Source organism: Neopsephotus bourkii, unplaced genomic scaffold (genome assembly GCF_033783945.1).
Source record: "Neopsephotus bourkii isolate Nb327-2 ecotype Australia unplaced genomic scaffold, CSIRO-AGI_Nbou_v1 NB_659, whole genome shotgun sequence".
Taxonomy (NCBI): Eukaryota; Metazoa; Chordata; class Aves; order Psittaciformes; family Psittacidae; genus Neopsephotus; species Neopsephotus bourkii.
In genome coordinates, this window is record NW_026901158.1 from 3,211,320 (window position 1) to 3,224,193 (window position 12,874).

The following is a 12,874-nucleotide window of genomic DNA, read 5'->3' on the forward strand; positions in this document are numbered from 1 at the left end:
TGATCTCATCCACTGTCACTGTCCAAAGATGATTACTGGGAGCACACTCATTCTGCCATCCCAGAGGTGTTACGTCTGTTGTGCTCGTATCTTCAGGTCATTAAGAACAGAGATAGTTTCATAATTGTGTGAGTAACTAAGGCTTCACTTCATTCTACTTCAGCTGTGATTTAGTTTTTTTATTGCCAAATAACCCAGAAACAAAGAGGGCACATTGAGGCTTCTCTGTTTAATTTATGATGTACTAAGGGGGTAGCTTTTCATGAGCACCCAGTCATCTCCATCCATTATGTTGCCTTAGATCAAGTGTCTTCTGGTCACCTTCGTCCCTCTAAAAGCATCAGTAGAAAATGTGATTAATTTTAGCATCTTACTGTTTAGGTGCTTAAGGTTGAGTGAGAGGAATATCATCAAAATGTTTGACCCTGAGGTTAGGCTGAGCGTGTCTGGAAAGATGAGAGATGCAATTTTTACAGATCATGATACAGGGCAGAGTTTTCTGAGTTTCTCAGGGTTCTCTTCTGTTTTTCAGGTCTCTGCTTTTTGTGCTTGGGGTAGCTTCACTTTAAAGTGGGACTTGATTAGGCATTTGCTGGTAGTTTGATCTCTAAAGCAGTGCAAGCTAAAGGCTTGATGTAAGTGTACACATGTTGGTGTATGTGGCTTTTAAGATTTCAGCTTACTCAGTTGTAGATTGAAGATGTAATTTTGCGGGTACTGTAGTTTCACATCTGTGTGGAACAGTTTTACCAGTCGGGCTTCCCTCCTGGAGACAAATTTGAGTGACTGAGACCTACTTCATCTCTTCTCTTTCAAAAAGTAAATCCCTTCCTATACTAGGAAGTGTGCTCCTTTTGTCTGATTCTTTGTGTCTTTGCCTCTCACCTCAGCTGTGGAGAAACACATTTTAGCCTAAACTTAGGCTACTGGTTGCCTTAATACCATTTGAGTGGCTTGATTGCAATAATTGTGTTTTCATTTCTGAACCTGTGAGTAGAGGAAAACTAAATGTTCTAGTGGAGTCTCTCCAGGGTATAGTAATTTTTAAGGTCTCTGTTCAATGTCAGAACGTGCTTAAGTGTGGCTTGTTTCCTAGGTTCCTTCATCAGCATCTCTGATAAGAAGACAGGTTGTTCCCTCAGTTTGTGACAGTTTCTATGAGCAGAAAAGGTGCTTTTGCCCTCTACTTCAGTAGTAGGTCCCAACCCATGTGCCAACGGCTGTATTGAGAGGCTGACCATACAGAATAGTCTCCATAACCTAAAAGAGATTTTTTTTTCTTCTTTCTGTGCATCTCAAATATCTTTTCTGCCTTCTGATACGTCTTGGAAGGTATCAGAGGCAGGCAGTGGATTTTATAGCATATCTTTTGTTGATGGCATAAAACCCCTCTTTGCAGCTGGTATAGCAGACTCCTTCAATGTGAGACCTGTAGTTGGTTTTACTTGCCTGCACAGATTCAGTTGGCCCCTGTTAGCAGTGGTTGGGTAGTTGGATAGTATAACTTAGGGGTAACATAAAATAAAGTCGACTTTACCATTAAAGGAGTGATACACAGACTGTATGAAACATACTTTGCAATTTAATCAAGGTCCTAAATATTTGACAATGTATCTGAAGCTGCTCTAGAGTGCCTGGTACCACAGTGGAGCGCTGCCGAATCCAAGGGCCTTGCTGAAGGATTTAGGTCACCTTTGCTGCGGAGCACACAGGACCTGGGGTATTGTCCCTCTTCCTGAATCACCTCCTGGCTATTTCTGACATCTGTGTCATCTTTAAGTCATTGGTGTTGTTTGTTTCATGCTGTGTGAATGTAAGTGTTCAGAGATTTCAGACACAGGCTGGTGCTTCATAATATTCATTTCCTGCTTGCTAAGCTCATGCCAACAGCTTGTGACATCTGGTTGGTGTGTTCTGAACACTCTTAGCTGTCTGGCACCATGCTGCAGTTACCAAACAACATGTAAATACTTCCTACCTTTTTCTGGAGTTCTTCAACAAGTGGTTTGTGCAGTACACCCCATGTCCTTGCACTAGGGCTCTAGTGCGCTGTCACCTGGGTGTGTAACAGATAAGTGCATCTTGTCTAAACTGGGAAGTCACTGAACTGCTTGGTTGGCAAGATCTGCTCACTGACTTACCCCAAAAGCTGGGGAGGAACTGCCAATTTCTTCTGCGTTTGGTGGGCATGAACTGTGTGTTCAGGGAGGTAATTCTAAAGTCTGGTTATTGTGAAGTTGTTTTTGTAACAATTAAAAGATGCGTCTGGATAGTTCCCAATGACTGCATGGAGTTCACTTTGCACAAAGAGCATCCAGACTGAGCCTCTGCACAAATGGAAACTTGTTGCTTAACGAAAGTGTTTACCAGAACTGGTAGAGAAGTTGCTGGAAGTAAAAGCTCTGCATTTGCCCAGTTAGAGATGTGTTTATCTTGCACTAAAATTCTTAGAGCACAGAAGAGCTAAAGACCTGGCAGCCATTTCCAGAGGAGCTGCAGCTGAGAAAGTAAGATTTTTAAGAGCCTCTCTGCCTTTACAGGCTTTCCTAGTCCCTTACGTACCCAATAGTAGGATTATTTCCATCTGTTTTGTTCAGGTGATTCCTGGACAATATGCCATTTTGCTTAGATGAACAGTAAAAATAGATCTGCAGGTATAATTGTGGGCAGTGCGAGCCATGGAATTAAACACTCATGAGGAAGTAGAGAGGAAGCAGGATATTTTTCAGCATTCTGTCTAAAATTGCTAGGTTTTAGCAATAGGAACTTGTGAGCTACAGTTTTCAGCAGTTAAAGAAACTGAAACGTGAATAGGACTGAGGCTACTCTCTCTAAATACAGCTGCAGGATAAACACCTCTGCAGAAGGGCAAATTGAGAGAGGATTTCTTTGTCCAAGTATGAAACCCAAGTTTGTTACAGTCCTTTTGTTGGCCATTTTGTGTTTGTGAAGACACTCCTCAAACTTCCTTTATTTTATGACTCTTGTACATCTTTTAGTTTGCTCTGTTAAGTAGTTCATTGTGTAATCATTAGCCCCATGCTTTGATTCTCAGCTGTTGTTTTTAATGAGTCTTGAGAAGTGTAACCTGTGGGAGAACTGCATGCTTTGTTTGTTTCCCTCCCCATGGATCTGTACGTGCATCTAATCTGGATGAGCTCATAGTAGCCCTCCATTTTTGAGTAATATGGCTATTTTCTTCTTCGTAGGACTGAGTTTGCCCTAAAAGAAATCATGTCATCAGGAGGAGCTGAAGATGATATTCCTCAAGCAGAGAGGAAAACAGTGACAGACTTTTGCTACTTACTGGATAAATCTAAACAGCTATTTAATGGCTTAAGGTTAGTGCATTTTGATACTATTCCTTCAGAAAAGCATTAGAACACAATGCTTTAGTATGCAAGCGATGCTGAAGTCAGGTGTACAATGAACATATCGAACTCAAACCCAGTAAGTCTGTTTAGGGAAGAACAGTGTGCACCTATGTGTAGGTAGTTTTGGACCTTGTATGTAAGAATGTAGAAGTTCACACGTTTCTGAGACAGTAGGGAAGGAAATGTGAGAAAGGAGAGCTGAATGTCTCAGGTCAGTTAACAGTAAACTACAAGTTGGAAATCTGTGAAATGGATGGAATTCATACTGAAGTGTTGTGTATGAAGTACACAATGAAGGGGCTAGGTGTGGCTGTATACATTCAACTGCATGCAATTCCCAAAACCCACAGTCTCTGTACCAAAAAAGGAATGAGATGGATCAGCCCAGGTGAGAGAAAAGTGGGGAGAGAATATTTTGAGGGAAGAAATTTAGGAAGCGACAAACAGAAACATCCAAACCATACCCTGTATGTGTCTAGTGAAACAAATGCTTACTCTGAACTGTGGAGAAATGTAAAATCTGCATTTATCTACAAAACATCTGCAATAACAGCCAGAAAGTCTGGCTCTTTTGTCAGCACCAATGAGAGGGGAAATAAGGAGAGTTCAAGGAAAATAGTTCACATTTGGACAGTGATACAGGCATCCTGTTAATGTCAGTATATGCTGAAGTTAAAGACTGGTTTATTTCTAAGAGCTGGTTTATTTCTAAGCTTTGCTGTCAAGTCTCTTAAGCAACATGGGGTTTAGCTCATATCTTGTTGGCAGTTCAGCGTCTTACTGGTCTCTGAGTAATACTGTATGTTTGGGCCCATATAGCTTGCTGTTATTCAAACACAGATGGTTAGCAAAGATGTTTTTAATTCCTCCACCCCCTGCTATTGATAATCCTTTCATGTGCTTTGGAAGTTGATTACCAAATCCAAAACAAACAGTTTGTGCTCCAAAATCTGAATGGTAAATGGGCAGTAGAGACAAGGAGTTCTTGATGGTTGCTTTCGACACCCCATGAAACAATCTAAAGTAAAAGGACTGAGATCTTGAGGCCAGGATTTGCAGGACCATATATGCCATTGCATTGGCTTTCTGATGCAGCTTGCTTGAAATTTTGGCTTGAGTCACTGAAGAGTACAAATTAATACAGTTCGTGTCTGGATGCCTAATGCTCAAGTTCAGATCAAAGAGACAGAATACCTACAGCCATTCTGTCTTTTCCTTTGGGCATGGAAGGAGTTGGTACTTGTATCAGATTTCCAGATGGGAGATGTAGTTTCTGTGTATATCCATGGTGCTTTGCAAAAAGAAATCTGCTTGTCCAACTACATGAAAAGAAAATAGAAATTACCTTTGGATGAAATCTAGGCAATAAAAATAGATGGGCTTCAACAGCTGGCTCTGCTCTGTGAAAATACGAACGTACCAGAGAGAGCCTGCCTCTGTCCGTACTGTAACTTGACACAATTAATGTAGTGTTTCTTGCACTGAACCTGACCCCTATTTCACCTGTAAGAGCTGTGATTCCTTTGGGCATAGTGACTGGATAAAGCAGCATTATAATTTTCAGGTGTCTCCTCTGTTAGTGCTTGTTCTTTTCTGGGTATTTCGCCTGGAAATGACTTGGCAGGTATCCTAATTCTTAGTCCAGTTGCCTGTTTTTCCCTCTAGGGTAATAAATGCATTTGATGCATGCCTGCCTTCTTCTGTTTTGAAGATGATGATGGCCTTTGCTGTTGTGTTATATGCCATTCTGTTCTCCCTATCATGTTTCATGGAAAAGAAGTGGTGGTGGAGGGAGAGGAGAGCAATGATTTCCTTCCTGAAACCTCCTCTGGGCACTTGAGCAACAGGGAGCTGAGCCGATAGCTGTGTTGGCAGCTGCTTAGCTGTTGCTGCTGCCAAAAATGCAAGGACTCAGCCTGCCACGTCTTTGTTTCAGTAGCATTTCCTTCCTCTCTTCCCAATACAGATGCCAAATACAGCATTTGAGGAAAACATATGATGATCTGCCAAGGTTGCTGCTCCAAAGTATACTTCATGCTCACACTACCACTGATACCGTCCTTTTGTGGCCATGCCTGCTAGAATAACTTAGAGGGGAGGTTGTCTTTCTAGCGTCCCTACTCCCTTTTTGAACACCCTGAGCTGTAAGTTAGAAACAACTGGTAATGAAGTATGTTCCAATAGCTGTTCTGTCCTTTCTCCACTCCCATTTGCTTTTTTCTTGGAGAAAAGGCTGGAAAGAGGAAGTGTGTTAGAAAGCAGTTTTTGTAGTGCACTGTCACCAGTTATTATTTTATTTTAATGTTTAAAAAGTGCTTAAATGTGTTCAGTATCACAGGGATGCTTGATGCCTTAAGAAATGCAAAGACTTTCCACATATATCATACTTTCTCAGATCAGGTCTCATTTTGCAGGCTGCAAGAATCACCACTGCTGGCCTTTTGTGGAAAGAAGTGATAATGGTTACCCATTTATTTTGTAGACTTTTAGCGAGATGCAAGTTGAATATCTTAGTTCTGTTCCATGCTGCTGCTGCTGATGCAGGAGCAACAGGACCCCGTTAGCTTCATGTAATGCTGCAGGCTGTACCCGATGTGGTACTGGGAAGGTACTGACTTCTCACACCAATTGCATCAGTAAGGCAAGTTACTGTGAGTGCTGCTGGTGTGCTTACTGTCTTGGTGGGTTACGAGATGTGATGAGGAAGCTACACCACATGCCGTTATCCCACTGCTGCTTAGGTTCTGAGAATAGGAGCTTGTAATTACTACAAGTCTAGGAACATAAAAGGAAATTGTCTTTTTTATCACCTGTCAAAACTGTGAATGTGTTTAAAGCTCTGAGTGTTAAACTTACAGTTATTCTAACCTTCCTTTTCGAAGCACACTGCTGAGTCTCTAGGACTTTCTCAACATCTTTATATCTCTGGAAGTTGTCCTTGTGTGACAACTTCCATGCGGTGCTGGCTACACAAACCTCAACACCTTTAACTGGTTTTCAGCCAGCATTACCTGGCTTCTGCCAACAGCATGGATGAAATGAATTACTGACAGAAAATTAATTATGAGCACATAAGTAGTGCTGGTCTTTGCTGAGACTATAAGCAGGAATTGGATAAAATTCTGGGCTGCCTGTGGAATTTATGTACCAGCCACTCTAGTGTGGCAAGAGAACTGGTCTTCTGTGCCCAGTATGAGAAACCCATCCTTTTAGAACATCTGAGTTTGTGTCTTCATGTCCAGTTTGGAATGTTTTAAAAGCCAGGAAACTTGAAACACTTTCCACTGAGTTGGAGTTGGAAGGTTGGAGGCTATTGTAATGAAGTGTGTATCTGTCTTCCTTGTTTGGATAGAACTGTCCTAAATCAAAGCATCTCTGTTCCCTCCCCTGCATCTGGATTCCTTCTCACTACCACTTCCTCCCTCTGGTAAAGCTCATAGTCATCAGTAGGAGAGGAGTGAGTATCCAGACCACTGCCTGTTCTCTTCCCAGCATCCTTAGCCAGGCACATCCTGGAGAAAGCTGAGCCTCTTGCCTTTTTCTCTCTCCATTGCTCCAGTATCCTTCTGTAGCTCTGGAAGCAGCAAAACGTCATGCTGTAATGTAGGTCTTCTGCTCTCAAGTTGGGTGTGTATTTGCTTCTGGACCATATTTTCCCTGTCTCCTTCATTGGGAGGAGCTGTATTAATAATCCAGTCTGCAATCAACAGAGTCTTTAGTACTCCTGGGTTATTTCTTTTCAAATAATGCAGATCCTCTGGTCTGATTAAAAAACCCTGCACTAAATGTCCTCTTTTGCTTATGCATCCGTTTTCTCACAGCAGAATTTCTTGATATGTGGGAGTGACACGCATGATGTTCAGAACACAAAACAGTGAATGGATGGCAGCAGTGGCAGCTCTTGTCTGCAAAAATCTGTGGTGAAACCACGGTAATGTATTGTCATAAATGAAGTTTTATTACAGCCATGTCAGAATACTATCAAAAGAACAAGTGCTACTGTCTGTTTCCATGGAGATCTTTCCTGTTCCCTGGGGAGCTGAGGAATTGCATGGTTATTGTGCAGCTATGCCAACTGCAATTAGGCGAGCACGCTGCTTGAGAAATACATATGTGGACACCCAGCAGCGACTGTGGACAGCAGCAGCGAACACGTGGGCACTGTGCTCACAGGGGCTTCTTAAAATGCCACTGGTATTCATCTATTCAGAAAGCAGTGCAGTGGGTTGAGGCAGGGTTTGCAAGAATGCTTAGGCTTCTCCGGAGGAAGGTGCAGCACCGAGGGAGAGACAGAGGTGCACAAGGGAAGGTGGCAGGTGAGGTGTAAAGAGTGTATTAGCTTATGATGAGGGGTATAAGCATGATCAGCAAATAATTATCTGCTTAGTTCTTCATTTGTGCACATACCTACTTCTCAGTGTTTGAGAGAAGAGGGTTTGTTTTCTTGTTTCCGTATGTTAGACCTTTGCTCAAATGTCCTCAGCAACTTTGCCTTGAAAGCTCAGTTTACTACTGGTAGAGTTCTTGGGGTCAACTTGCTAATTCAGGCATTCTTTAGGTTAGTGCCAGGGCCCTTTGAATGTATTATTATTTTCAAATGATTAGTGTTGTTTTGTATTTGTATTCACTCTTTTTTAACATTGAAACTTGTGGATGTGCTAATTAAATTTATCGCTACCTCTTGCTGTATCAAAGCCTGCAGTGTATCTTAGGCATGTATTTGGACACTTCCTTAACTTCTTTTGTTTAGCTGAAAAGTTTACATCTACTACAGTAGAAAGTGGTGAATCATTTATTGCAGTAAGTGCTTTAAATTTGCATGTGTTTGTATCGAGCTATATTTGGATGAAGATGTTGGTGCCCTGAAGCACATGGTTATACTCCTGTTTCCCACTCTCTACACCAAAGGATGTTCCAAGTTGCTGAGCAGCCAATTCCATGTTTGGGGAGATTTTTTTTACTATTATTTCAATTGTTTTGTTTTTTTTTAATCCTGCCCAAATTCCTTGGCATCTTCCTAGAACAGCAGCAGCAAGTACTGGAATGGTTTTCTAGGCTGGTAAGAGTCACAGCTGATAACAGATTCATTTTACATGTACTAAGCTAGGCCCTTCAAGCTGTGTGGGAAGTACAGCTGGCTGATGAGGAAAGGAATATTAATTTCCTTTTCTACCTAGGGTGCTGTTAAAGCAATTACAGAGAGCAGAAATGCGCCAGTATGCTGCTCTGGAGATAGCAGTGTACTGCTTTGCTTGCCTTACTCCTCCAGAGGACATGGAGTGGTTTCCAAAAGGAGGTGTTCCCCTCAGTCTCGACCTCCCACGTTTGGAAGTGGAATATGCTGCTTTTCCATGGCCATCTTCTGAAGCCCGGGATGTTGGATGGGATGTTAACCAGCAAAGTGGTTTGAAAGAGCATTCCCTGAAGAAATCATTCTTGAATCAAATGAAAGATTATGCCGTCTTGAAAAGGTGTTCCACTTGCAGAGTTGTACACCTCCTTTGAATCAGCTTCAGAACGGATTTGTAGGCAACAAGTGCTTAGTGAGCCTTCTGCTAGGAGTGAGAGCACAACCCTTCAAAGCTAAAATCCTTGGGAGTGCATCATCGTTGTGGGTTGGAGGTGGAGGGAAATATATCACATTGGAAATTGAGTGGAGGTATGAAAGCAGAGCTGAATTGGATTGACTAACTCAGTTATAGCACTGGAAACTGAGACCAGAAAGCCAGAAGGTCTCAGGTTCTGCCATGTCACTTGGTTAGAGGGTGACAAATTCTGTGGTGATACGTGGTATGTAACCCAACATTTGAAAAGTGACTAGACAGTCCCTCTGGAAGTAGGAAGCAATAATCAGATGACAGCACTGAAGAATTTTCTTCCCCCCATTGCAGTCCTTCTTGGTATATGAAATTAATATGCTGTCTGCTTTGTGGCATGTTTTTAGGGATACAGTGGTCAGATCATGATATATGTGCTTCCTACAAGCTAAACAGGATTTCAGTGGAGATTCCAGTAGCAGCAGGTTTTGAGTATATACAGGGATCATGGTTCTTGTTCTTGATGCAGGAGGAGTTATAAAGCATTTCAAGTCAATTCTGAACAAAACCATTCTGATATGGACACAAATCTGCTGCTGTCATGCTGGGCTGATTGGAATCTACTCCCTAACTCTGCGCTTGTCATGTCTCTCTTGCAGGGATTTACCACAGTATGGGCAAAAGCAGTGGCAATCCTATTTTGGGCGAACATTTGACGTTTACACCAAACTCTGGAAGTTTCAACAGCAGCATCGGTAAGGGAATGTTGTAGGCAGACATGTTCCATGGATTTAAATGCAACTTTAATCCTTGGTATGCCTCGGGCCTCCAGTGAAGATTGAGATTTCACTGTGTTATTCAAGCATGAAGGGAGAGAATAGTCACTTCCTGTAGCGCTTACTGTCTAATGAACTAAAATGTTGCAGAGTTTCCAGTGTGACTTTAACAAAACCCTTTGCTGTACTTGAATGCATGTTGCTTTAATGTATTACCAAGGAGAAGTTTCTGCAGCGCAGAACCCATCTGGAATGGTGTGAAGCATCCTGCTGCAGCGTGGGCTCTGATCTTTCACACCTTACGTTGGCTGTGTAGTCTGAGTGTTCTCCTGGGAAGTTGTGACCTTTTGTTGTGTGTATTTTGTGCAACATACTTATGTCTACCTCTTGCAAGTTTATGCAAGATGGGTGGTCCTTGCTCTGGTGTGTGTATGCGGTGCTGTTGGCTCCATGAGGGGCTGCTACTGGGAATGCTATACCACTAATGAAGGCTGAATTTGCCCATATGATGGATCTTTGTCTTGTCTGATGTTCTGAGACATTCTGGAATGTCTTATAATCTTTCTTTTCTCTCTTGCAAAATAGACAAATATTGGACAATCGGTATGGGTTGAAGCGGTGGCAAATTGGGGAAATTGCTTCCAAGATTGGGCAGCTCTATTACCATTATTAGTAAGTAAGCATGCACAGAAAAGGTTTCAGTAGGGCAATGTAGTGTTCATGGCAGTTCCTTGGCAAACACTTGGATACTCAGCCAGGAGCAGTCAATGTATCTGTCGAGTCATGGTCGCTGTTTCTAAACGAGAAGGCCCTTGGGACGCATGGGGGTGCTGCAGAGAGTGGCACCTTTAAGTCTAGTCATACTGATACTTCCAAAGGCCTTGTCTCCTATCTCAGAAGTGTCTCTAAGTCTCCCATGCATACTGCATTTTACCCTTATACAAAAGTGTGATTTACAAGTCTGGGAGCTTAACCTTCCTTTAAACTTTTTAATTAACCTGTCACCTGTGTATACGGGTACAAGATAGGCAGATCTGATTGTTATCTGATGTGGAATCCAAGCTCTGAAACCTCTCTTCCCAGCAGGCACAAAGGATGAGAGTCTGGCTTTCATATGATGTCACTTAAGAGGGAGTTTTGCTATTGATGCACAAGAAGGGTGGATTTGGTGTGGATTTCCTTCTGAAGCAGTGAGCTAATCTGATTCTTCCTCTGCAGCTTGCGCACGTCAGAAACCAGCTATCTCAATGAAGCTTTCTCCTTCTATTCAGCAATTAGGCAGAGGTCATACTACTCCCAAGTCAACAAAGAAGACAGGTAAGCCTGAATGAATGCCTTTGTTTTTTCAAGACTAGAATGGTGTGTGAAACAGGAAATAACTAAACTGTGAGAGTATAACTGGAGTAAAATCAGTGTTGTTGAAGGAAGTTTCTTTTAATCTCCTGCCATGATTAAAAAACCTCAGTAGAAAAAGAGCTTTGCTGGATGATTGGAGGAATAGTCTGGTATCTGGTCCTGGCTAGAAAGCTGTTAGCCCCGAAGTGTTGTCATTTTGGATCCTGAACAGTGTCAGTGCTGGGACGTAGCATGCTGTGGCTGGAAGATAGGTCAGTTGTGCTGTAACAGAGGAACCGTCTTGATTCTAATCAGGCTTTTCAGGGGAACATCAGTTAGTACTGCAGTACAATAGCCCTCTGTAACTGACTGGGAGAAAGTCCAAGAGCTTCAGGAGGCGTAACATCTTCCTTTTAAGATGCTATACTGAGAAAGGTACACTTGAGTGTACAAAAATGTGCTGCCTGCCAAGAACACAGACAGATATAAATAAGAACAGGTAGAGAACTCAGTTCTAGATCCTGATCTTACATTTTAGCCAGTAAACCTGAGTTCCCTCATTAAAGAAGAAATGATCTGAGGTCATCATGGAAGATAAATACAGAAGGTTAGTTAAGGAGCTTCTTACCAAGGATTCAAGGATCTCTGGACTTCAGCTAATTGCACGTCTTTAGTCTTGCTTATGTCTAAACACACTTGTGTGCCACAGAAAGATGAAAGTTTCCCTGCTCTGTTCTGATACCTGTTGATCCTATTATCTCTTAAAAATCTCTCAGTTTCAGTCTGAGTGCTTGAGTTGTTTCAGTCAAGGTAGGATTGACCAAACATGTTTCTAGATGCTGTCAGAAGGTTTTAGAAATGGATGAGTAATTATGGGCTGTGCTGACTTGCAGATCTCTTAAGTTGTCGCATGTGGGTGAACTGAGCCAGCTGTGATTATCATGTGGTGCACTGGGGTCAGATAGTGCCCGTGAACTGACAAAAGGTTTGAAGAGCCAGCGGTTATATCTGACTCCCATGCCTGTTCTCATGTAAGGAGACTGTGGGAAAGGGGGAGGCTGTGGCTTTCTTGGTGTATGTTTTATGTCCCTGTACTCAATTTTAAGTAAACCTCTTAGTAGCCAGGTAGCTATTGATCTTCACATGAATTCAGTTAGAACTCTTAGTCTGCAGAGTGTTCAGCCTTGCTCTGGTCTTAAACTCTTCCTCTTCCTTACCCCTGCTGCTTACCTGTGTTCTCTTTTAATCTCAAATTTGGCTGTGGTGTTTTTGTTGTTGTGTTTAGGCCTGAATTAGTGGTTAAGAAGCTGCGTTACTATGCAAGGTTTATAGTGGTTTGTCTCTTGCTCAACAAAATGGATGTTGTAAAGGACCTTGTAAAGGTATGTTAAAATGAGGATAAAAGTGCTAAGGGGGGGTGGTTGATGGCTCTTCTTGTTATTAAGGAATCCATAATATAGTCTGTTTCAGTTGAAATATCACTCATTAGATATATGATAATAGCTGCTGTTGCAGTGTAGCTTTTCTGTTTTTTTCTCCTCGTTTAATGGATTGTGCTGTTGGATGCCACAGAAGGAAGGAATAACATGGCTAGAGCTATGGAAAGATTCAGTATGATGTCACCATTTGGCTAGAGAAAAGATTTACAAATGTATATATTAGGAATAAATTGTAAAATGCATGTTATTAATCTGAGAATGTGGGGATCATCTGATAACTCTGAGTACATCTTAATTCCTGTAGGGGATTTAAGACGCTGGTGAAATCTTCCCCAGCAAGTCTCCGTGTCACAGTTACTTGGAAAGCCAGCATCTCTTAGCTTGATGTTGTGCTCATTTCTCTTCCCTTCCAA

General features: G+C 42.0%; 1 protein-coding gene across 6 annotated transcripts in view; it reads left to right on the forward strand.

Annotated features, from left to right (window-relative positions):
* The window catches only part of SCAI (suppressor of cancer cell invasion), a 40,997-nt gene that overhangs the window by 10,829 nt on the left and 17,294 nt on the right, over positions 1 to 12,874 (forward strand). For 3 of the 6 annotated variants that reach the window (XM_061352596.1, XM_061352595.1, XM_061352597.1), the window contains exons 3-7: positions 3,210 to 3,341; positions 9,571 to 9,666; positions 10,273 to 10,359; positions 10,906 to 11,004; positions 12,308 to 12,404. In XM_061352596.1, coding sequence (XP_061208580.1) covers positions 3,210 to 3,341; positions 9,571 to 9,666; positions 10,273 to 10,359; positions 10,906 to 11,004; positions 12,308 to 12,404 — 511 coding nt within the window. Of the gene's footprint in view, positions 1 to 1,620; positions 1,721 to 3,209; positions 3,342 to 7,186; positions 7,306 to 9,570; positions 9,667 to 10,272; positions 10,360 to 10,905; positions 11,005 to 12,307; positions 12,405 to 12,874 lie in introns of those variants that run through there. The other 3 variants (XM_061352598.1, XM_061352599.1, XM_061352600.1) reach the window with 2 other exon arrangements.